The sequence below is a fragment of the Mya arenaria genome, chromosome 2, assembly GCF_026914265.1.
Source record: "Mya arenaria isolate MELC-2E11 chromosome 2, ASM2691426v1".
Lineage (NCBI taxonomy): Eukaryota > Metazoa > Mollusca > Bivalvia > Myida > Myidae > Mya > Mya arenaria.
Window position 1 is genome coordinate 13,420,400 of NC_069123.1, and position 26,896 is coordinate 13,447,295.

General features: G+C 35.2%; 1 protein-coding gene across 1 annotated transcript; it reads left to right on the forward strand.

The window, feature by feature from the left end:
* The first annotated feature begins 5,769 nt into the window (after positions 1–5,769).
* Positions 5,770–24,968, forward strand: LOC128224487 (uncharacterized). Its single transcript, XM_052934335.1, has 22 exons — positions 5,770–6,063; positions 10,371–10,951; positions 11,339–11,468; positions 11,762–12,168; positions 12,307–12,826; positions 13,010–13,230; positions 14,412–14,652; positions 14,799–15,042; positions 15,189–15,374; positions 15,488–15,534; positions 15,771–15,954; positions 16,203–16,693; positions 16,812–17,049; positions 17,311–17,482; positions 17,834–18,198; positions 18,356–18,505; positions 19,267–19,401; positions 19,689–19,770; positions 20,950–21,184; positions 21,766–22,018; positions 22,780–22,920; positions 23,465–24,968. The coding sequence occupies exons 1-22, from the start codon at positions 6,006–6,008 to the stop codon at positions 23,616–23,618; spliced, it is 5,235 nt and encodes a 1,744-aa protein (XP_052790295.1). The 5' UTR covers positions 5,770–6,005; the 3' UTR covers positions 23,619–24,968.
* Positions 24,969–26,896: the final 1,928 nt, after the last annotated feature.

Here is a 26,896-nt window from a genome sequence, read left to right on the forward strand (position 1 = left end):
CTTGCAAAATGTATTCCCCGGAAGTAGGAAATGGAGTAGCCTCCCTTAGAAATCAGGGGAAGTAACCAAGTTATCGGAAAGGACAATAGGATCCAATCAAATGATTCAAAACAGTAAGTTAAGAATATGTCAACGGGTAACCAGAAAGGGTCACGGACACTACGGACCATGGACATTACGGACCAGATTTAGGGACACTACGGACCAGATTTAGGGACATTACGGACCATCTTCAGAAACTTACGGACCATCATTTATAATGTTTTTAAACATTTTTTTTTTTTTTTTAATTTATTCACTCATTGGTCTAAAAAATTTAATAAATACTTGAATATTAGTGCTCAGTATGAAAATTGCCTTTAATGTAACTGAAAAATCCAAGGAAATTCCAATGTTAAACATCAATGTATTTTTAATAAAATATTATAATAATTTGAATAATAATGAACGAAATATGTGTTTATCCTATAATTGTAAATGTGAATATTAATGTTTTCATATGTGATCGATTGCTTTCTGAAATAAACTTAAAATCGTCATATTTGTTTGTTTTCCTTTTCATCTGTTTTAATTGAAAGGTTCAGTCAGTGACCAAATGGTTGGTTTCAGTGCAAGATGGCGTCACCAAAACGCTCGACTCGAGCCGAAAATCAACGGATTGTGTATTGAGCCGTGGGTTCAGTGAAAGTGCGCCGTTACAATGGGTTTTCACACTTTTATGATTGCCAATTAAAGGTTGCCAGTATAATGTGTGTTTCTTTTGTAATATACCGCCGATAATTACGGGTACAATTATAACTAATAAACACTAATTAAGGCAACAGAAATTGCCAGTTTTAAACATCAGTTTGCAAGAATTGCAACAAACACATCGTTTATTTAATATATGCTCGATTTATTTTGGTACATAAACTGTTTTGGAAAATATTTCTTCTGTTGCTTTTAACTGATTTAACTGCCAATCTTTCAAATTTCGTCCATTATTGTTCACATAATTGTTATAAATGCATAGGTCATTAACACCTTTTGGAATTTCACAAGATTTTATATTGAACCATTGATCTATTCGAGCTTCACGGTATTTTTCACAGTTTTATGGAAGATATAACGTCATACTGAGCACTCATATTCAAGTAATTATTAACAAATTAAAAACTAATGAGTGATTAATTTAAAAAAAAAATGTTTAAATCATGGTCCGTAAGATTCCGAAGATGGTCCGTAATGTCTCTAAATCTGGTCCGTAGTGTCCCTAAATCTGGTCCGTAATGTCCATGGTCCGTAGTGTCCGTAATTCACCAGAAACTCCAACAACTGAATGTTAACAAACTATTCAATCACAATCATATAAAAAAAAAAGGGAAATTAGAAACAAACTTTTTAAAGCCCATCTTCCTTCTGTGCATAAAAGCGGAACTCCGGAATCTGAAGAGATTTTGCAAAGTTAGATACCATTTTTACGAATGGCTGTACTTTCATTCGAAGCACTTAAAGCCGAAGTTAATGCTGAAATCTGACAATAAGTTTTAGAAAAAAAATGGCGCAAAATACATAAAAGGGTTAAACTACTATCATTTAAATGCCATCCTATTGTATTGAACATAATTAATGTTTTGGGGAACTGGTGTAAGATACGACTTCATATGATAGTAGTTGGAAAACACAGTTATGTAATTTTAAAAAAAGTTAAAGTAGCAACCATGATTTCGAATTTAAGTAATGTTCTGCTATTTTTTGGTATGAAAGAACCCTGTTTGTAGTTAAAAACAAACTCAGTATTTTCTGAACACATTTTACTGTCAATGTCTCATGAGCGTATCCATGTCAGTGTAAATTATTTAAACGCTTTATGACTAAGCACATGTTAGAAGTTAATTACACGATTACATCTTAATATCTATTTATATTTTAACATGAAGTCATAAAATGGAAATACACGAACACACAAGTACACGTTTTAAGGATTTAAAGAAGTTATAGAAAACTTATGCTTATTGAAGACTAATGAAAGATAATTGATCAACATTCAATATGATGTGCAGTATTGGACTTATATTTTCATTCACGTGTGTATGGTCCGTCAGTATCTGTTGTAGTGGCCGCTGTGAGCTGTGCTGTCTTGTTTCAGTTGAATGTTGGTATTATATAGGATACTAGCATCATTTATCATAAGCGCCGTTTGACCAGATCTGGACAGCCTGTACCCAATAAGTAGAAAGTTTGTGTCAGATATATATACTATTAAGGCAAGCAAGTGCGCACTAAGTTCACCCTAAAAATGCACATCACTGCAAATTAATGTCATCAACAATGTATTACTTTTATTCAAGCTCGTGTGCATTCATGATTATCTTTTTCAATCAGGATGTTTACATACTAGCTCTAGAACGTCAAGGCTGTTTTCATTGGTGCGCTGTTTTCATTGGTGCGTTAAAATACAGAAGGAGCATTTAGTTTTAAATTTATATTAACAGTATACAACTTACCCTTTCATGTTTTGGTGCTTACATTTAAAATATCTTCTGCTCTAAGCTTCAAGTTCGGCTGTTTATGAAACATGGGTGTTACGTAACCTTGCTTATAATAATAATGTAATCAGAGGTCCTATATAACATCGACGTTTGTCGTGTATCAGGTCCAATAATGTTAGGATTGCAGATGATGTAAAGTAAGATATTGTAGTCGTCAACCTTACGCAGCCTAAGAGTGTTCAAGGACACCCGTAAATATACGGACAGAATCAATGTCTTAAAGCTGCACCCTCACAGATTTACCATTTTTACAACTTTTTTTTGTCTTGAAAAGAGCAAATTTTTGCGTAAATATCTGCAAACCAATGATATAATACTTCTGACAGAAGATCAGATAGCAGAATTTTATATTTTCCGTTCGAAAATTAATGTTTTATGGCTTAAACCGTTACTTACGGTTTAAGAAATAGGCATAAAACATCAATTTTTGAACTTGAATATAAAAATCTGCGTTCTATTTTTTGTCAACAGTCTTATATAACTGGTTTCCATGGATTTTTGCAAAAATTGGCTCGTTCCAAGACAAAAAATACAAAAAGTTGTCAAAACGTTCAATCTGTGAGAGTGCAGCTTTAAGACTTGAATAGTTCTTGTTGAAGCGCAGTTGACGTCAAAATGGGTTTACCATCTTTTTTAAACGGGGCCCAGTGACCGAAAATATGAAGCCGAAATATTTGCAAATGTTAGAAAATTTCTGATGTTTAAAATATATTAAGTCCATTATGTTTTACCACTGTTTGCAAATAAGTTAGAAAACGTGCTTTTCAATCAGGTACACAAAACACGTTCACATTATACTTTAACACCGATGACGAGGTCACGTTAGACCCCCAACTCTAGAAGTAAACAGAAATAAAAAAATGCCTCGGTCCATGTACACCTTCGGGGTCTAACTAGCCGGTCCTTGTAATGACATATGGCCCTTAAGCAAGTTTTGAAATGAAAATGCCGTGTAACTAGTGTCAAAGCGATGTTGACTCCAGCCCGGATCCACGATGGAATTCTGAAACGAATTAAGTTACGGGAACATCTACCGACTGCCAGTATGCTGAATCTGAAATGTAAAGTATTTGTATTTGCCACTAAAATGATTCACTGGTTCGAAGTCACCGCGACTCGGTGGCATTCGTAGTTCTGTCTGTTGTTGGCTGTGAAGAATTTTTGACGTCTGTTTTCTTGATAGTTACATTTGGACTTATTATAATGTGTCTATCAATTATTGTTTTATTCTTCGCTTTGATATTTTTCACTGTTGAAACTGTAGCCCGCATTCCGTTCCAAATCAAACGTCAGCGCTCACAGGACAGAGACACAATTTCAACGACGTCATTTCCGAAATGATGTTACATTCGCATACAAATTCGGCTCGCTTTTCTGAAAAACTACAAAAAAATAATATATTTCGCCTCGTGAACACCAAAAAAAAAAAATACACTTCTGGCTTCACACACTCGTGAAATATATCTTTTGGTGCTCACACGGTTAAATATATAACAATCTTACACTGAAATAAACAATTATCCTCTATAGATGCGTTTCCTATAGCAGTTATACATTTTGAAACCAAAATGAAAACATTTTCAGGGGTATATAAATCATTCGGCGTATACAATAGGCATTAAGCGGTAACATTTATCATCCAGAGTAATGCTAAGTTGAACACTTAGTCATGAATATTTCACATTCAGGGTGCACCAAGAAATACAGCCTTGCCCTTCTTGAGTAAGTAAACTTCCTGATTGATAGACGCGACAAATCATTTGGAGATATAGTTTACCTCCTAGCTTTATCTTATCACCAGTAGCATTTCGTGCGTACGATAATATTGTCGGTCACGTATTAAAGCTCTGCATTTTGGATAACTTTATATGTTATAAAGGCTTACTGATAAGATAACGTAAAGTGCGGTTTAAAAGACCCATTATAGGTGCAGTTTTGATGTAAAGAATATCAGTAACGTTAAGTGCGGTTTAAAAGACCGCTTAGCTGCAGTTTTGATGCAAAGAATATCAGTAACATAAAGTGCGGTTAAAAGACCCATTAGCTGCAGTTTTAATGTAAAGAATATCAGTAACGTAAAGTGCGGTTAAAAGACCCATTAGTTGCAGTTTTGATGTAAAGAATATCAGTAACGTAAAGCGCGGTTTAAAAGACCCATTAGTTGCAGTTTTGATGTAAAGAATATCAGTAACGTAAAGTGCGGTTAAAAAGACCCATTAGCTGCAGTTTTGATGTAAAGAAATGTAAAATATTTATGCAAAATTGAGAAACATATCAATTTGATAAGTTATAGCATGAAAATCATTTTAAAAACTAATGACCAAAGACAAAATTTGAATGAAAATATTGCAGTAGAAATCGGTCCATAGTCCTCTTTGTCTGCTGTCGTCAACCATGGTTCACAGATAAGTACATATAGGGGTCCCTTATAATAAAGGATTATTGTTGTAATTTCGAAAAAAAATCTTAAATCTGTAGAAGCATCAAAGATGGCATCAAGTTATTTATTTGGTTTCATTTCAACTGTTTTTGCTATCTTGATTACTGGCTATAATTCACACTAACTAAATATTTACCAAATACTGAATATATGAAACAGATCATTCCACTTTACGACTTAGATCTTTATTGAAACAAGTCCAAAGTTTTAAAGGGACTAGACACCAGAAGGCCCCTACATCGGCAAATACAATATTCCTCAAAACAAGACTAGAAATGTCAACACGAGCTAGTATTAGGCCGATAATACATCACGTCACATGATAAAAATAATATTTTGTCGCTGTCTCAGGCGATTCATCCGTTTAAAATAGTGCATTATGATTTCCTGGTTAACAATGTGTATATTTAGCATGTGAAAGTCAAATGATTAGTACAGATACATATACCAACGCAATTTTTAATTTTACTTGTTTTTACGTTTCGAATTGGAAAAATATGCAAAAACTACGAAAGATACATGTGTCGTAAGCTATGTGAATTATCAGTAAGTAAGATTGTACACCACTTAATCAATTTTATGTAAGTTTCAAACAATTTTCTTTTTTCTCTTGCAATAGTATCATCTGGTATCTAGTCCCTTTAAGAAACTAAAGTCAACATTGCAGCGAAAGTTTTCAATATTTAAATGTTTGTTTTGTAAGTTCTTTTTATAACACTTTCTTTTTTGTCAACATGTTTTGCTATCAGCCAGACGGTTTATAAAAAGTGTCCAAGAGACCAGATGCAACCAGTTACTTATATCACTATTCGCAAATTGTATATAACAAATCCACTGGTCATATCTGAGATCGTGGCTTTAATCTTCGGTTTATTCCCGTACAAAGGCCATGGTATCAACGATGGCGTTGTGATTTAGCGATGATCTCCTCCAACCGACACACTCATTGACAACTTCATCTTCAACGCGGTACTCGGTTAAGCTTGCTTGGTTAAAGCTTGTTGAAAGCGACAAAGAAGGTTGTAAAGATTAAAATGGCAAATACGCTGCAACACGTACGGATATTTCTCCTTTTGGAAGTAATATTTACAAGTAAGTGTATTTTATCAAATCATTCTTCGTTGGTTAAATATGTTCTTATTTGATCGATAATGATCACGATGTACATTCTGTTTGAAGGCCTAGTTTTAAAAATGTTTGTCACGTCGATTTCTTGCTGTGTATCCCTTGTGTTTTTTTACACTGGTGTCACAGCAGGGGTCAATTCTCTTCGCATTTGTTTTTTGGCTCGGGGCCATTTAGAACTGACACGTTTAGAGAAGATAATTTCATTGTCTCACTTATAATTAACCAATTCTTGTATAAACAAATATGCATAGTCAATATATTTATTTATTTGAACGATGTAAAATTAATAATAAATAAATAAGAGTAAAAAGTATTTCATTCCATTTATAATATATAAAGCATAAATAGACTTTAATATATTACGTATATCATAACTCTTATTCTTATTCTTAAGCATTGTTACTTAAAATTATTTAAAAAAATAACAAAATAAAACTATTATGTAATACGATGTTTTGCTCATTTCTTTAATTATGAAAAATGCTTATAAAAAACCCTCGATATATGAAAAAGAAGACAAAATGCATACTTCAGTTATGAACCTTTAGGAGCAATACATCTAAAGAAAAATATCTCTCCGAGTTCTTAACTGATGCATAGTTCAACTCCTTTATATAAGATCTACATTTACATGGTCATGGTATATGGAAATATGGACAAAATATACAATTAAAAAAAAAAGTGAATAATATTTTCGTGCTTGAATATGCATGCAATTCAGATAGAGTGTGGGGTAGAAGATACAAAATTATAAATGCATGAGTGAATTATTTCGAGAGGGAAAACAATACGAAAAACAAACTAAACGTGAAGCAAATAAGACTATGCCACTTGATAGAGCTATTTAATACAGAGACATAACAAAACCGTTTATTACATGTCACCTATTTTTATTATGCCCCCACAAAGTGGCGGCATATAGGGTTGCCCTTGTCCGTACGTACGTCTGTCTGTCTGTACGTACGTACGTCCCGAAGATTGTTTCCGATCTAATTCTTGAACACCGTTTGTCCAATCCTCACCAAACTTTAAACACATGTTTGTGACCATAATATCTTGATCAAGTTCGACAGTCATGGAAATCGCTTTAGTGATTTAGGAGTTACGGCCCTTTTTGCCAAAAATACTTCAAAAATATATGTTTCCAATCTAATTCTTGAAAACTGTTTGTCCAATCCTCACCAAACTTTAAACACATGTTTGTGACCATAATATCTTGATCAAGTTCGATAGTCATGGAAATCGCTTTAGTCATTTAGGAGTTACGGCCCTTTTTTGCCAAAAATACTTCAAAAATATATGTTTCCAATCTAATTCTTGAAAAGTATGTGTCCAATGTGGATCCAACAAGTTTTTTCCTGCCTGAATGGCGCCATATAACCTATACAGTCTTGCGATGCCGTAAAACCCAACTCAACTCAACTTATCCTATATGTGCAGATTATCCTGAATAATCATTATTATTATATCAAACTCACGTTTGAATTTGGTAAACAGGGAAGTTAAATGAAATATTTGTATCAAGATCGAATATATAATATACACCTTAGGTCAAAAGTTTTAATCCAATATATGTTCATTGTAACAAAAAAAAAAGATTTATGTTGTTATAACAATAAAAAGTAAAAGAAACATTTACCTACATTGCGAATAAAATGGCGGGACATAAATGGCTTTATTGATTTTTTTCTTTACCATGTACAAAACGTAAACATCAGAATAATGGTCATAGTTGAAAAAGACACACGGAAATATCCACTACAATACTGTTTTTCGATTTATAACGCGGTTTTATCAATGTGTACGTACTGCCTGGGATATGGTCTAACGGATTTACACGTGGATATATCATGTTTCCAGCGTCATAGACATGTTATGTTCTGTTTACGGACATCCAATGTCTTTGATACTTGTACAGGTCTTAAGTTTTGAACTGTCAAAGGACCTTGGTCACTTATTATGTGAATCTGGTTATTCTACAGTGCACAAAATATGAAATATATATAATATATAATAGTCAAAGGGACTAGACACCAGGGGTGGCATTAAATATGCAACTTAAGTCAAATTTATGATCATACATTATTAACTTCATTCAATCTATTGCAAGCTATTGATAACAAGTAATCCGATTAGCTTCATCGTTCTAAGATCCAATGGAGACCAAAAGTGAATACCAGCCTGATGATACAACTGCAATTGTCGGAAACTTATATTAAATTGATATCATTGTGTAAAACGCATTGAATCTATATTACTGATGTATCACATAGCAGACGACACATTTATCTTTCGAAGGTTTAGCTTTTTTTTTTTCTAATTCGATAATTTACTGGGTTTGTCTACTACGTAAATCCCAGTAAAATTAAAAATAGCGTCGGCAAATGTATTTATACTGACCACGTGACTATCACATGCTAAATATACATACTTTAAACTGGGAAACCGCTATGCACTATTTTTCTTAACAGGCAAAGACAGCTGAGACAGCGACAAAATAGTATTTCAATAATGTAAAATGATGTATCTTCGGCTTCATACCAGCTCGAATTGACAATTCTAGTCTTGAGGAAAATACAGGAACCATTAAGTGTCTAGTCCCTTTAATGTCAAATATGTTTAATTTTAGATAAATTTACCTTTATGCATGTCCCGACATAAGTGCATTTAGAGAAAGTTTGTTGTTGTGATTTAATATCATTGAATTGATACCGACATTTCATGTTTATTGTAATGGTCTTTTTGAAATGAATTAACACTTTTATTTATTAAATCTTTCTAAGCCACACTTATGTTTGCTTGATGAAACACTCTTACCCCCAAATTAGAGCTACCACAATTAATACAAATGTTTTATTTTATCGAAAAAGATGAATAAATATCGAAAACAATGGTTCTTATGAAGGATATCGTGTTTAATTTGAAAGAGAAGTGCAGACAATACGGTATTTCTACCTTATGATATGATAGTTTATGACTGTAAATCTCTAGCCAATCACCAATCAACGGCAGATCTTTTTCTTATTTTAATAAAATATGAGGATTGATAGTATTTTTGCGTGCTCATGATGTATGAACGTAGCAGGACACGCTTTAAAATTTCCAAAGAATAGGTAGCGCGCTTCATGAAATTTTATCACTTTCCCTCCTGCGTTCATACAGCATAAACTCATGGAATGATGCGACCAATCCTTAAATTCATGGTTTTGCACGAGTAATTTATGTAAATATAAATACCCTGGGTGATAGATCTTTTGGAAGGACTTAATAGGCACAACTAATAAATTTTGTTACTTTGACGACGCCCCTTTTGACATACTGGGCAGTGGCCTAATTCCGGATTCGCCTAAATATTCGGAAATCGTTTAAAAAGCGTTTACAGTAAACAATGTTGTGGGCATGTTTTTTTTTATTATTAATTCTATGGAAAAATTCAGCATTCCAGTAACATTTTACACATGATTATGGAAACTTATGAACTCCTGGAAGTTTCCATTTCTCGAAGACGTTATGTTGATCCTATAAATCCTTTTCGTCTTTGTTAATCTAAGCTTGATTAAGGGATTCCATTTAGTTGATTTGTGGGAATATCAGGTTGAAAAATGAATATATTAATATTATGATAATTTATTAGGGTACGTAATCAAACATGAGTAGAACAATGAAAATTACAGCGACAAGCCCAGTAGTCAAAAATTAACCCTGTTTAGGGGCACAAGGCAAGGGCCCAAACGACAATGAACTAGAGACGTAAACATATTAACATTACATACACACAAAAACACAAAAACAAGCTTACAACACATACAAACACCACACACCGACCATACCCTCAACAAATCGCTTTGCCGTGACACGTTATCAAATGTGAAACAATTTTTTAAAACCATTTACAATCATTAGACTCTAGACAAGAGCGTAACCGCTGGACCACAACAATGTCGATACTTTTGGGTGTTATGTGACAGCATGCAAATAATACATGGTTATATCGAATATTGCAAACATGGTAGTTACAGTTGTTTACATTCAATCAAATGTATATATTTTACTGGTTAAGTGAGCATACGTTAGAATAAAGTTATCTTTGTCGACGACACTTTTCGCCTCCATGCAGACGGTTGAAACGAGGCGTTCAAAAGGACATTTTGCAACAAGTTGTTATTTTCTTTAACTAACATAATTTATTACTATATGTACTGACCTAAGCCGAGACGTTAGTATCCTCAACTTACCATGTTAGCAAACATAAACTCTTATGTATCTTTCAGTTCAAACGAGCGCAGTACCTCTTACGCAGAATGAGTTACAAGAGCTTGCTAACTCGCTAGAAATTCGTGTAAAAGTCGTTGATAACCTTCGCTATGAAGCAAAAAACCACACCGTTCAAACGTTCATCAAAAACTCCGGACACTTACCAATACCTGACTCTGGGTGGACGCTATACTTTCATAGTATGCTTCCAGCTTTTCCTGACATATTATTGCAGGAAGGAAACAAATCAGTGGACCTTAATGTTGAGAAAGTCAGAATTGGTTTAGTGCAAGGAGATTTGTTTTACATGAAACCGATCGATGGTTTTGTTCCTATACAACCGGAAGAAGAACGAAAGTATAACGTGATCGTAAATTTATGGGCTGTGTCCAGAACGGATTTCATGCCTTTATGGTATGTAGTGTCAGAAGATGAAAGTGTAGACCCATGCATTGTCCATTCTACTTCATCTTTCGACATTGATTACGTTGAACCGTTTGAAGACGTCAGGCAGTGGAAACGCTGGAGAGCGGACCGATATAACCCTTATACGCCAGAGGACAGGCTGGCGAGACTCAAATTTACTGATACCGGAAAGGTTTGTCTAATTTATATTTTGGAAAACTAAACCATCAAGGTTTTAAGCACATGTTTTCTTAACGCAATAAACAGATTAAGACTAGTTAAGAAAAAGAAACATAACAAGAAAATACATGCAATTCGAACACTACCAAGTAATTAATTGAGGTTTAAATATATGTTTTGTACAAATTTATAAATAGTTCAGTTTAAGAAGGAAACAGATATGAACATGTTTAAGAAAACATAAAAAATACATTGCTATTTTTGCTTTCTTTCTTTTATTACGCTCAACACATTATACATGTGAATAGAGGTAGATATTATATTATAATATAATATTATTATAATATAAATGCTTGGTTAGAGATAAATTATTAAGATATAAATTAATTATCTTTTACAGACAAAACTGATTATCCCTACACCGAGAAACATAAGAATTAACGAGACAGTCAAGTTAAGTTCAGTTAATAACTCTTGGGGATTACTTGTCGATGAAATACATTTCAACGAAACGGCTCTATTCTTAAAAGGTACCGGTTCAATATTTAGTTCTCTCACTTATTTACAGTCATTATTTTCTTTTTAACAATTCAATTCAGAGATGATGGCAACATTTTCAGCGTATTTGATTTCTGTTTTTCTCCGATTTTGACATAAAAAGTAAACATGGACGAATCTGTTGTGGTTTTTTTTTTGTGTTTTTTTTTTTTGGGGGGGGGGGATGGGGGATGCCCCCCACACCCCCTGAATCAGCTAGTGAATATTCATTATTAGTTATATTACTTTATGATATAAGTGTTAAACATTACTGTCAATATTTCAGGGCTGTACGATTTCAAATTCATTTCCACTGAGACCTCAAATTCGATTGTACTCTCGAGGAACAACACATTCTCGAAACAGGGATACAGTGTTAATGTATCACCAGAGCTAAATAGAATATTTCTCCAGAGTAACACTTCACATGGAATGTTTTACGCGATCCAATCACTGCGAGCGATTCTTGAAGAATACAACAGCACCAACATTCCGTCAATTGTTATCGAGGATGAGCCGAGGTTCGAATGGCGAGGAATGCATTTGGACGTTGCGAGGAATTTTCACTCAGTTGACGACGTGAAGAGGTTGATACAGGCCATGTCCATGTACAAGATGAACGCCTTGCATTTGCATCTCACAGATGATGAGGGATGGAGATTGGAGATTGATGGACTTCCAGAGCTCACTGACGTAAATTAATCACTTCTATAAAATAGACCATTTTTAATGTATTTATTAATATCGAGCTAGACCCTTTAGTTAAATACACACATTCCTTTCTGTGACTAAATAGATGATTATGTTTTGACGAAATAGTCTATTTTTCAGGTGGGTAGTAATCGATGCCACGACTTGAATGAAACACGTTGTGTTATCCCTCAGTTCGGCTCGGGACCGTTTGCGAACACTTCAGGGTCTGGGTATTATACAAAAAACGATTATCGAGATATACTTAGATTTGCGAACACACATTTTGTCACAGTTATACCGGAGATTGATATGCCAGGCCATAGTCATGCAGCAGTTGTTTCGATGGAACAAAGGTATCGCAAGTATATTAAAGCTGGAAACCAAACTGCAGCAGAAGAGTTCCGAATTATAGATCCCGATGATACAACGTTTTACACATCTGTTCAAAACTGGAGAGACGATGTAATGAATCCATGCATTGAATCTACATATGCATTGATTGGAAAAGTAATGGATAAAATAAAAGCGCTGCATGAAGATATTCAGCCACTTCTTTTTTATCATTTTGGTGGAGACGAGGTGCCTAACGGAGTTTGGTCGGAATCACCAAAATGCGAAGAGCTCTTGCAGGAGAGTCCTGCATTGAATGTCACACATGGTAAGTATTTTGACATCGCGGTTTGTTTAGTACGTACGTTATTCACCATTGATAGACATGATACAACATGTAAGTATCATTTTGGTCAGTTTTAACTGTTTGGGGTTTCCCCATAGTACCGTTTCCCGCGTAGAAATTGACTGTTAATATAGGCAATTGTTTCATGATCGACATCAATTTAAGGTTTGAAAAACTACTTTGCGAAGCGAATGGCCGCCTTGGCCGCTATGAAAAACATTTCTCTTGGCGGATGGGAAGATGGGTTTATCGACGGACAAAAGTCACCGGCACCAATACCTACGGACCAAATGTCCGGGGTCGAGCTATACGTTAATCCGTGGAACAATATTTGGGAATGGGGTGGCGGCAGTAACGCTTATAAATACGCCAATGCTGGATATAAGGTACATGGGATGGATTCCGTAAATCTTACAGCTACGTCAGTGCTGAATATATTGTTTATTGGATGGCGCCAGTAACGCTTATTAGGTACATCAGGTAACGTCAGTATAAATACGCTTAATATTTGATACAATGTTTAGATAAGATACAGTTATAAGCTATTCTGTTGTTGGATATATTCAACTTAAGGTGGCGTCTATACCGCTTATGTGTACGTCAAGGCTGGATAATAATTACACAGGATGGCATCAATACCGCTTATTTGTACGTCAATGCTGCATAGTTGGTACTATATGTATGCCAATGTTGGAAATTAGGTTCATGGTTTGCGTCTTTAACGCTTATATATACACTGAATATAAGGTACTTTAAGAGGCTCCAATACGCTATTCAATATGTAATGGATATGAAGTGCATGGGGTGGCCTCAGATAAATACAATGATGTTGGATATATCATGGCACCAATCACGCTTATAAATACGCTGATGTTGTATATATGGTACATGTTGTCACGTCAATAACGCCTATAAATACGTTAAAATAGTTTGTATGGTATTAGGAGTTGCATCATTAACCCTGTGTAGATGTGTTTATAGTTGATATAAGAAACATTTGGTGAGTTAAATAACATTTATAGACAAGCCAATGCTATATATAAGGTACATGGACGTCGTTAGTATAGTTAATACAAATTCAAATGATGAATATAAGCAACACAAGGTGACGTTAGTATATATAAGCCAACGCTGGATACGAAGAACATGGGGAGGCGTCAGAAATGCTTATAGATATGGCAATGATAGATATAAAGTACATGGGGCGGCGACGGAAATGCTTATATATATAGCAATGATGGATATAAAGTAAATGAAGTGGCTTCAGTAACGCTTAAGATATGGTTATGCTGAAAATAAAATGTACATGCGTCATTAATGTTTATACAAAGGGCCGAAAGTAAAATTCAGCGTAACTTACTTTAGTATAAAATGGATTTCACTTTTTTCCTATACTGTATAAAAATGTCAATATCGGCTTTGTAAAATAATGCATAACCCTACATTGTCATTGGACAAAAATGTTTAATGAAATATAGAGTTTCAAGTATTTGTTAGAATAACAGTTACCTTTTGTACATTAAGTATATTATAATGTCCGTCTTTTTATTTTTTTGTTTTCTGACAGGTTATACTTACGCCAGGCACAAATTTATATTTTGACCATCCACAAGAGCCGGGCCCTGAAGACAGGGGGCTTTATTGGGCAACACGTTTCACAGATACCAAGAAAGTTCTCAAATTTATGCCAGAAGCGTTTTATGACAACATATTTGAAGATCGGAGTGGAAATCCTTTGTCAAAGGAAGATATATGTGGAGAAGATCTGTCTAAATGTACACCATTGGAGAAACCAGGAAATATTATAGGTGAAATTTACCACAAGTCCTCAACACCAGTAAATATCAATTTGATTGACACTATCAGCATTTTTTTCAGTTTAGTTCTGTCAACGCTGTTATGAAGTGAATGTTCTGTCAACGCTGTTATGAAGTGAATCTGTTTTTCTACGTAGGTATTCAAGGTGCTTTGTGGAGTGAGACGGTGAGGACAAGTGAAAATATGGACTTCATGATATTTCCCCGTTTGCTGGCTTTAGCTGAGAGATCATGGTATAAAGCTGGATTTGAGTCTACTCCTAAAAATGAAGAGGCGTTTGAAGATGAATGGAGCGCCTTCGCTAAGGCTGTTGGTTCAAGAGAGTTCCGACGTTTAAATGAAATGGATATTTCATTCCGGATCCCACCTCCTGGTGGCAGGCAAGTCGTCATTTTTTGTTTTCGTAAATGAGCTGGTATTAAAGTGTATTTTGGGGGGATGTTCGTATTTGATTGAATGGAATGATATCTGAAAATTCCTCTCATACGAAGTGTACATAACATCTGTTTTGTTTTGTCTTATTCAGAGTACAACAGGATGGAATTGTGCAAGTTACAACTACTTACCCTGGTCTCGGCGTTGAAATTAGCAAGGACGATGGACATTCATGGCAGATGGTACAACACGATATCATCAACAATGATGAACGAGGTGTTTCCAATTTCCTTACGGGATCAGAATGGGATTCAGTCTTACTTCGATCTACTTTCAGGTATGTACGATCATAACTTAAAGTGTTAATAAGAACACAAGTTAAATTTAATACTGTATAAATAAAAAATGGACACTTTCCTTTATGCTCAAGCGTTCTACCATACTTTGCAGAAATCGAGATGATGTAAGACATAGCCGAGCTGTGGAACTGAAAAGAGGTTAGCATTTTATTGTTTACGTGTTAATCGATGCAATCTGTTTTTGTTAAGAATGGATTGCAACACATTGCATCATTAATGATAATCTTAAGTAATATAAAGAATTGAAAAACAAACCGTTTGCTCTTCAATTTTAAATATGTTGTTTTTGTTGTTGTTTTATTGTTTTTGTTGTTGTTGTTGTTGCTGTTGTCGTCGTGTTTGGTCTATAAAATTGTTGCGTTTATACATTACAGAAGTGGCTCGACCGGTCGTGGAGCAATACATGTTAGCTTACATCGCTGAAAACCTTCTGGTCCATGTTGAAGTCGTTGATAACCTTAACAAAGACGAGGAAAAGTACATGACGATTAAACTTGAGCTGACCAACAACGGATCTATGAATATACCGTCTGGTGCTTGGAGAATTTACTTTTACAGGTAAGAAAAAGCCCGCAGCATTTCCAGTATTTGTCTTACCCAACGGACCAATTTGTTAAAGACTCATTGGACACATTCAAAAAGTGGTGAAACTTGTATTAAAGTAAAAATTAACAACAATTGCTTTCTGATAACAAATCAATTACAGGTATCACAAGTAATAACGTTTTCATCGACAGGTGCAATTCCTAAATTGGTATCGATTCTTTAAAGTACATGTAATTTATTTTTATCAATACATTGTTCAGTCTTTACGGTGCAAAGGCCGAAGAATTGAGCTGTGGCCTAACCATAGGACACGTGAATGGTGGTCTGTATTACATCGAACCAACGTCTGATAACTTCCCGGGAATTCCTGCCGGGCACAGTCTTGATCCATGTATCAACAAAAACAGGCTTTGGATGGTCAGCCGAACAGACAACCTGCCGAACTGGTTTGTGACTTCTCCGGGCATGACGCCAATGAAGCTCAAAGCAACGGAGGGCGAGATGTTGAACTATGTGGGCAAATTTGACACCGCTGCAAAATGGAAGAGAGAAAGGGACGACAGGTTTGATCCCTATACGGCTCCAGAGAGATATGATATCCTTCGCAGGGACTCTTCAACTAAACCAGTGTATCGGGTTGTACCAACTCCAAAGGCGGCATCCATTTCGCAACACGAAACCGCTCAGATTGACGACTCTTTCGTGGTTTTAGAATCACAGGAATTTAGAATAGAAAGCCAGTTCCTGGCAGGTAAATGGGTTATTTAATAGCAAATAAAATTCCATGCATACAGATCACTTTGTAGTTATTTTGGCAAATTTGTAAACTGTCACTTATATAATTCTATATAGTCCCGTTTTTTTTCCAGAGATGCTAAAAGTAAATATAACAAATACATCGGATTCGTCCAAACAAATCAAATTCGAAGTGCGGGAGAATAAAGGCGTAAGAGAAGCATACGAAATAAACATAAGCCCAGAGACAAACACCGTGGTAATACATGCTCAAGATTCCCCCGGGGCATTTTATGGGGCACAAACCTTGATATCGCTTGTGGAAGACAATGATGGAAGGATTCCAAAAGCTACTATCAGTGACGAGCCGAGGTATAAACTATAAGTAAAGCTTTAAAACAAATAAAGAAAATTGTCATATGTACTTGCTAGTGTTTTCAGGATAAAAATGGACATTTTATCTAATGACACAGTATAATGTACATAAGGTACTAAGTATATTTTAAGTTATCTATTACGTAATTAAATAAATTTGACTTTCGGCACTCATGATAAGCAAATGGAAAAGGGTTTTATTTTGTAAATTGATCAACTATTAAAATAAGCGGTGTCGATATAAATTCTATTCACTAGGTTCGGCTATCGTGGTGTAATGCTAGACGTGGCACGCAATTTTAAGCCGAAGAATTGGACGTTGAAGTTTATAGACGCGATGGCAATGTACAAATTGAACAAGCTGCACCTTCATCTGAGCGACGACGAAGGCTGGAGGATAGAAATACCTGGTATACCTGGATTGACGGAGGTTAGTAAAGAACACATAGAGGACTTTGCTTAACAAAACGTTATATATGTCATAGCATTGATGTATGGGATATTTTGGACACATTTCAGTACACAATCCTTGTATATAAACAGGAAGTGGAAATACTAACAAAGATGTGCATGCAATACCGTTGCAATAATATGTAAACATATCGTGCACCCGATCAGCCTTAGTTGTTGATATTCTAAACGTGATAAAATGTATAGTAATAATTCCATTTTAACATAGTCTTCCAGATTTTATTAACATTTTGCTGACTGAGGGTTTTGGGTTGTTTGGTACTTTGATGAATTTAAATGTAGCAAAATTATAAGATATTTCTTACAATAGATTGGAAGCAAACGATGCCACAGCGAGTACGACGACGATTGTGTAATGCCACAGTTAGGATCGGGGCCTGATTCAGACACACAAGGGACGGGCTTTTACACTGTTGATGACTACAGAGAGATCCTTGAATACGCCAATGTCAGGCACATTGAAATCATACCTGAAATCGATATGCCGGGACACTCAGCCGCGGCAATATCTGTAATGGAAAAGAGGGAGGATGATATTGACTTCATGAAATCACACGCAAATTGGCCATTACCTGAGTCATGGCTGCTTTATGACCACAAGTTTACCCCAAGTGTTAACAGTGGGCTAAAATGGTCAAAAAATGCGATGAACCCTTGCATGAATTCCACTTACAGGTACAGATATTAGAATTTTAAAAAATAAAAGAATTATGATCCTCTTGGACGTTTTGAGTTTGATATATTATATTTGATGGGCAAAATACTATAGCTGATATTTAGAACTGTTTTAATTTACGCACAATCACATAATTAATCATATTGGTCGTTTTAGATTTGTAGAACTGGTAGTTGACGGTCTAATAGAACTACATAGGCCTGTTCAACCACTGCGCATATTTCACATGGGCGGAGACGAGGTGACACTTGGAGCATGGGATGAATCTAAAGAGTGCTTCAATAACACGGACTTTCGCGGATTTGAGTAAGATGCTTTTTGGGCAAATTATTAGATGGTTGATACTGAAGGTGTCAGTAAATAAAGTGAATAAGTTCAACTCCTATAAAGGCGTGTGTGTTTATATCTCGCCAAAGTACTTTTGCAATCGGAATAAATTGAAATATAGTGATGTTTTAATAACTCTCTTTCACCATAAAGTCGACTTTGAGCCAGTTATTGTGAAATTATGTAACATACTTTTCAGAATAGCATATAAATACAAAGGGAACTAATGGGATAAATATAGTACTTGTGAATAATACTTCTGGTATTTTGGACAAAAGGGGTCATATTTTTCAAATCTGGTTTTTACTGTTACTACTTATCAGTTATCACTCAAAATAGTTTTACGATGAAAGCCATTAACTGTGATTTTTGTGATCAAAATATTTGATCATAGCTTGGTTCGAGTTTGGATATGAGTTCTGGTTTTATTAAAACATATTACATGTACAGTACAGCCGCATTGCAACAGGTTTGTTTAGTCGCGTCTAGCAAAAAATAGGATGATTATACTATTTTCGGATACAAAATACTTACAACAATAAGTTCTTTCGAATATTAAATAGTTCAGGGTGTTTAGAACAAAGGGAAATCCTATCATTATTTAAATACAATTTTTATACTTTCTTTCAGGGCGATAGCCATCAGCTGACACTTTAAATGATCAAAATATTTGCTGTGCTATCTTTAATCCGGTTTGGAGACAAGCTTTGATTTTATTTCAAATATTAAATGTACTTTAGTACGGCGGCATCGCAACGGGTTTTTATGAGTCGTGTGGCGAAGATTGTAGCAGACAAGGGCTTATCACTCGGTGTCTGGGAAGACGGGGTTTACGCTAACGATAAGCCAAACCCCATTACAGACTACAAATCCGAGTAAGTCGGGATTTTTTTTCAACGTTTTGAAATATTGTCATTAGAATTTAGAAAATCTTTACTTATATTATAATTCATATTGAACATATTCCCGTCACTGACCTTGACTTCGAATAAGAATGAGACTATTTCTGCATGACACAAACAACACTTATTTTTTCATATAAATCAAGGATGAGCGATATAACTAACACTGGACATAGCGAAAAGTATTCATGTAGTTGCCTGGACTTAATTATTTAATCTATGTAGACATACCCATCGCATGAGTAGTTCTCCATTTCCAGAGTGTTTGTGTATCCATGGAACAACAGATGGGGTACAAACAAAGCCAAAAGGTCATCAGAATTCGCAGATGCTGGATACAAGGTAGTTTTGTGGAACATGTGACAAATTGCATGCTTTTTCCATATTTTGCACTTATTTTAGTACTGTTTAGGAAATTGTATAACATTTGCATTAATTAAAACATACGGTTCATCGAAGGATCTCCATATGCACAATTTACATCAGGGGATCGGCCATGCGACACATAACACAAGAGGATCGGCCGTTTTCATTACATCTGTCCTTTTATGACATTATCCAATTTCACTTTTTATTTAAACCAAAATACATAAAATATGTCAAACCATCTAAATGCATGATGCATTTGCAAGAGATTCTACCACACGATGTATTTCTCTCTATGTGTCTTCATGTGAGTCTGGCTCATGATGTGTTTTCATGTGATTCTATATTATGACGTATTTTCATGTGATTCTATATAATTACGTATTGATGACGTTTTTTCATGTTGTTCTACCGATGACGTATTTCCAGGTGATTCTAGGTCGTAATGTATTTTCAGGTGATCTAGCTCATGATGTGTTTCCAGGTGATTCTACGTCATGATATATTTCCAGGTGATTCTACGTCATGATGTATTTCCAGGTGATTCTACCTCATGATGTGTTTCCATTTGATTCACATCATGATGTATGTCCACGTGATTCTAGCTCATGATGTGTTTCCATTTGATTCTACGTCATGATGTATTTCCAGGTGATTCTACTTCATGATGTGTTTCCATTTGATTCTACGTCATGATGTATGCCCACGTGATTCTAGCTCATGATGTGTTTCCATTTGATTCTACTTCATGTTGTATTTGCAGGTGATTCTAGGTCATGATGTGTTTCCAGGTGATTCTACGTCATGGTGTATTTCCATGTGATTCTAGCTCATGATGTGTTTTCATTTGATTCTACGTCATGATGTATTTCCATGTGATTCTAGCTCATGATGTGTTTCCATTTGATTCTACGTTATGATGTATTTCCAGGTGATTCTAGCTCATGAAGAGTTTCCAGGCGATTCTACGTCATGATGTTTTTCCAAGTTATTTTACCTCATGTTAAATTTCCAGGTGATTTTATATCATAACGTTCTTCCAGGTGGTCATACCACGTGATGTATTTCCAGCTGATTCTACCTCATGACTTGATTGCAGATGATTCTACCTCATTATTTATATTCAGTTGGTTATACCTCATGGTTTATTTCCAGGTGATTCTACCTCTAGCCACTCATCTCTACTTCGACATGTCGCAAGAGCCCGATCCTGAAAGTCGTGGGCTTTACTGGGCCACCCGCTTCATCGACGCACGCAAAGTATTTGGACTCATGCCGGATAACATATTTGCTAACGCGGATGTGGACCGTATGGGAAATCCTGTGTCCTTAGATGACTTATGTGAAAAGGTTGCTTGTCCTCAGCCGAATAAGACAGAAAACATCATGGGTGTGTGTTTTTGTTCTCTCTTTTTTTAAAGAATAAGTTTCGCTTAGTCTTCGACGATTACCTGAAAATTTAAATATACAATAACATGACGTTTATAAACCGTTTCGGCTTTGTTGTTCTTTACTTGATTAGATTTACGTTTTTACTTTATTCTGGATTAGGGATAAGAGTGGGCTTTGTGCACTTTAACTGGGGTTTAATTTACATTTACTGACCGTTCCATGGCGGTACATAACAATCCTTGATAAACATACCTAACTTTGTTATATAGTATATATGTACTGTGTTGTTTGTAGAGTTATGCGCTGATGTTCCATGTTTCTTGTTGTTTGTGATTTTTAGTTTTTATTTTCTATGTCTTTGGCGTTTACCTTGTGCCATTAAACGAGGTTTATGTTTTAACGTTTGGCTACTGAGCTTGTTTCTGTAGGGGTTTTTTTATATAAATATTGAGGATAAAAAGGTTTTAGTTTAAAAAAAAAACCATATGCTTAAGACATAAGTTCACCGAGTTCACTTTGACGCAGAATCCCAAAATCTTTTGAGATTTACAAAAGAGAACTATTGTTACTTTTCCCCAGGTCTGCAGGCATGTATGTGGGCGGAAGTGATGCGCACAGAGGAGCAGTTCCACAATATGGCCTTCCCACGCCTTCTTGCCCTTGCAGAGCGCGCATGGCATCGTGCCGCCTGGGAGGGGCTAAATGATCGGAACGCGCGGAACAATTACCGGAAGTCCGATTGGAAGGAGTTCGTGGATGTTCTCGGCTACAAGGAGCTTCCTCGGCTTGAGAAGAAACAGGTTTATTACTTCTTGGAGCCGCCGGGAGCTAGGTTGGTATGGTGTGGTACAATGCCTGTTAATGTTATGTAAAAAGAGAATGTTAGTTCTATTAATTGCCTACGAAAACAAATGAAGAAATAAAGAGAATTGCTGAACATTCTGGATCTACATGATCTGCTTTTGTGGTTTGCATTTTAACCGTGTGTGTGTGCTCCTATTGCAGTTTAGCCAATTTAATTTTCTTGTAAGAAACTTTTTTTCTGACGATGTTTGATGTTTAGTACTTACGTGTATATTTATTATCATATATGGTGTTAGAAGTCGTGAAACACTAGAAATCTACTTATTTTGCGTTTAACAGAGGGGCGTGCAACGAGATTTGAACTATGATTCGACGATGCATTACAGAACGCTTTAAAATGAAAAAAAAAGGTTAACAAGCAATGCTCTACTTAATACGTTTCTTCTGGCATTTGGTGTTAACAGAGATTTGGTACAATGTAAATTATATTTTGATTACACGTTTGATCACCTCTGTTTTAAAGTATGAACCAATCAAAACATTCAATTCTCTGTGTTTTGCTAAGCTTTTTATACAACATTTGTTTGGTCTTAAATCTAGGTCAAAATTTCTTTAACATGGCTACGCCGAAAAGCAACAACAAATACATTGCTACTACAGTAGGCCCAATGAACCCATAATGCAATGAAGAGTGTCAGTCACCTTACTCAAAATATATTGTACGATAGAGGTAGTACGAGTCCACCCAAATTCATTTATAGGGTTGACACATGGACAATTCATTTCCAGGGTTGACGGCAACGTGCTGAAAGCGAACACGCGGTACCCAAATCATCTGGTAGAAATAAGCACGGACGGAGGTGACACGTGGAACGAATTCCAACAACAGACCCTGGCTAACGGGAGACATACATTACACTTTAGAACGAAGTAAGATCGCGATGTTAGTTTTAAAATCAGTTTGAACTCACGGATGTCAAGTGAATAATATGTTGCGAATATTTGCGTAATGGAGGTTGTTATAGAATATAATCTTAAAGGCAGCTGTTCCCTGTCATCATGTGCTTAACATGACACGTGCCTCTGTATATTTGTTTTTGATATTATTGATTTTGAAACAGTTTCTTTTAATGTTTTTTATCGATTTGTTAATTCTATGACCGGTCTTCTTGGGAGACGCCCTGTACTGGTAAAGACTATGAGGAAAGGCAATTGTGAAATTGAAACCGCAATCTTTCTCATCTCCCCAATGAGTTTAACCTGTCCCTCTTACATCACCTTCATCATTTGTCTTTCTGTGATGTATACTCAATTAGTACTAAACATTTACGATAAGACGACAATGGTGGGGGCAGTCGGGAGTTTTTCCTTGTGTTGAAGTCCGTCGTCGACATATAAGTGTTATTAATCCCATTACTATTTCTCTTCTCTGGAAGATTGTTTAGATTGATATTGACTCAAATTTATATTGCAGGTCCCCGGTGCTAGGTCGTGTAAGTCGCCCCGTTGAGCTGACCGCCGTGGTTGGGCGTGACGGTTCGGTGGGGTCCGCGAAGGCGTTAATCCCCACATATCTCATCATAGTACTCAATATCTGTCTATTATTGGTGCTCGGGCGTGTTGTGTAAATGAGTGTTGTTTAAGTTGTTTCTTTTACTTCAATGCCGCAACGCAAGGGTGCTTATAAAGCATAAATGCGTACATGTATGTACCTTGTACATCTATGTATTAACAATGAAGAGCTTGTGTACCTCTAGTGTAAGTTATACAATGGTGTGTGTTTTTAATGTAAACCATTGGCAACATAATGTATGTTTTTATTGATAATGCTATTTTGTTGCATTTGTGATCTGTTTGTCGCGTTTGTATCTTTGTGTCTCTCGTTCAGTGTCATTCGGGCCATTACCTTGTACATGGAGTTTTTACTTGAAATTTTGGCTACAGGGGGTAATCGTATTCTTATATCATAGCACTTTTATGAAATTCAATGAAATCGCTGATTCGATAGTTGCTAAATGGAATTACTGATTCAATTGTTGCTATATGGAATTACTGATTCAATAATTGCTATATAGAATTACTGATTCAATTGTTGCTATATGGAATTACTGATTCAATAATTGCTATATGGAATTACCGATTCAATATTTGCTATATGGAATTACTGATTCAACAATTGATATATGGAATTACTGATTCAATAGTTGATATATGGAATTACTGATTCAATAATTGATATATGGAATTACTGATTCAATAATTGCTATATGGAATTACTGATTCAATAATTGATATATGGAATTACTGATTCAATAGTTGCTATATAGAATTACTGATTCAATAGTTGCTATATGGAATTACTGATTCAATAATTGCTATATGTAATGAATTGTTATATGACTGATTTAATAGTTGTTTTAAAGACTACAGTTACAGTAATAAAAGCCTTTTGTTGTGTGTTTTGAAATGGCCTTCACTTGTTGTTGTACGAAATACTCAGATGACATGAAGTAATATCTTAATTAATAATTATGGAAGGACCCTTCTTATTCATTTAGATATAACTTTTGGTCATCTAAGTGACTTATAGAATACAAAACCATTGGCTGACACGTTGGCAGCGCAAAATATGACGCAAGGAGTGTGTATCGGATGAGTGGCATTAGGCGGACCTTTAAACAACCGCGAAGGTTGAAATTCCTTATCATTTAGCAAAGTACTTAATGATTGCCTACCTGCAATTTCATTGGCTGTATGTTAGTAAGGTACGATAGTGGTACATGTGAACAATTATTGTAGTCACAAAAATACCATTTAAAGATGAGTGTTCGAAATTGTACATGTAAACATATCAATCATGTTTAATTGAATGATAAAACTTCAGCTATGTTTGTCATAATCAGTCTCAAAATGAACAACTGTAGATATGTCTTTAGACAAACTATGTAAAACTTGTGAAAGATAAACGTTTGAATATATTTTTACATTTTGTTATATCTGTACCTGTACTTTAAATATACAACGATGCAAGAGGATTTACTTCTTAATTTCATAAGTCATTCGGAGCTCCTCGAAGGGTATTGCAAATATAATTAAGATTCCCAAGAGTTAAGTCATTAAGTTTAACTGCTAATCTAAATTACTACGCGATCTACTTGCAGTGGACTTTAAAAGACCCGATATCTGACATTGTAAACCGTTAACACTACTTCATAGTAAACTTTCCTAAGTTTCAAATATTGTAATTTCTCCACACATTCTTACTAGGATTTTCTGCCGACTTTGCTGCATTGGACACCATTTGAAGAAAAACACGTAGAAAATAACACGTTCTAGATGTTCACTTGATAGCTATGATTTAAGGATAAAAAGGCGAATGGTCAAGTCTGGTTTAACCTATTTTTGACATTCAGCTGCAGTGAGACCATTAAATCAAGTGTTTTGCAGTCATAGGGCATGCAAAATTAAGGTCCGTAAACTACATAGTAATGACCATTATTTTACTATTTCTTTAAAACGGCGCTTTGTTTGACCCGTCTTTTCATTTCAGTTTTAAGTAATATTTATTATTCATTTTTGCTTAACCATATCTTGAGCATGGCTGATGAATACATTTTGGAAGTGAAGCAAATGTAAAAATAACTAACTTTTGCCCAAATGCCTCTATACTATCCACCGCGCATGCGTAGAAACTTAATAAAACCAATGAAAGACTAAATGAACATTTGGCGGTTGAAAATGATTAAATCAGAATACATCCGGCGATCACATTTGCACAGGCATGAACACTCATTAAAAATATCAAGAATACAACCTTACAGGCAAATACAGCCAAACTCTGTATACAAACATCATGATTGATCAGCCCGACAACTCGTTTGGAAAGTTTAAGTAAATTAAACCTGACCCGGGGTCAGATAAGTATGGTAAGTAAGGGTCGTTCACAGTGCAAAAATAATTTGTTTCAAATTTGTGTTCATCTATTTAGTTTTGAGTTCAGTATTTAGCAAGTATGATACATACATGCTTTGAACCATGTGTAACTGTAAAAAGGAATTAAGCGAATTTTACGAAAGACTGTTGATCAGACTTTGACTCAAAAACCTGTTGCAGTTTTTTTTAATTCCATCGTTGATCAGTAAAACTATTTTGAAGCGTGTCTGGTATGTTTGTGATCAGCCCGACAACTCGTTTGGAAAGTTTAAGTAAATTAAACCTGACCCGGGGTCAGATAAGTATGGCAAGTAAGGGTCGTTCACAGTGCAAAAATAATTTGTTTCAAATTTGTGTTCATCTATTTAGCTTTGAGTTCAGTATTTAGCAAGTATGATACATACATGCTTTGAACCATGTGTAGCTGTAAAAAGGAATTAAGCGAATTTTACGAAAGACTGTTGATCAGACTTTGACTCAAAAACCTGTTGCATTTTTTTTTAATTCCATCGTTGATCAGTAAAACTATTTTGAAGCGTGTCTGGTATGTTTGTGGTGTTTGTATTTGTGTTGTGTTTGTGGTGTTTATATGTTGTTTCTCCAGTTCAGTGTCGTTCGGCCCTTGCTTTGTGTCTTTAAACATTGTTTATTTTTAATTTTCGACTAATGGGTTTGTAGTGTTCATCGTATTTTTTCTACAAAACGAAGATATTCGTTGTTTCATAATATTTAACATTACCAACTCAACAGTACATTGTGGCTTTTGGATGATTGCTTCTTTTGTTATGAAAGATATTTGCATTTTCGTTATCAGGAAGTGAATTAAATTCATTTTCTTTTACTACAATATTCAACGTGTTTCTTATTTAAAAATGTTTCACCAAGAAACCACGAGATGTTGTTGATGCATTTTAACATAAGGACTTTTTGGGAAAAAAATGATTTTTAAAGCCAAAATTCGAAAACACTGCTT

What these genes read in the sequence shown, in the direction of transcription:
- LOC128224487 (XM_052934335.1), top strand. Translation starts at nt 6,006, where the DNA reads ATGGCAAATACGCTGCAACACGTACGGATATTTCTCCTTTTGGAAGTA. An exon ending in GACTTCCAGAGCTCACTGAC is followed by an intron (nt 12,169 to 12,306) that starts GTAAATTAATCA and finishes TCTATTTTTCAG; the next exon opens with GTGGGTAGTAATCGATGCCA. An exon ending in GTATACCTGGATTGACGGAG is followed by an intron (nt 17,483 to 17,833) that starts GTTAGTAAAGAA and finishes TTCTTACAATAG; the next exon opens with ATTGGAAGCAAACGATGCCA.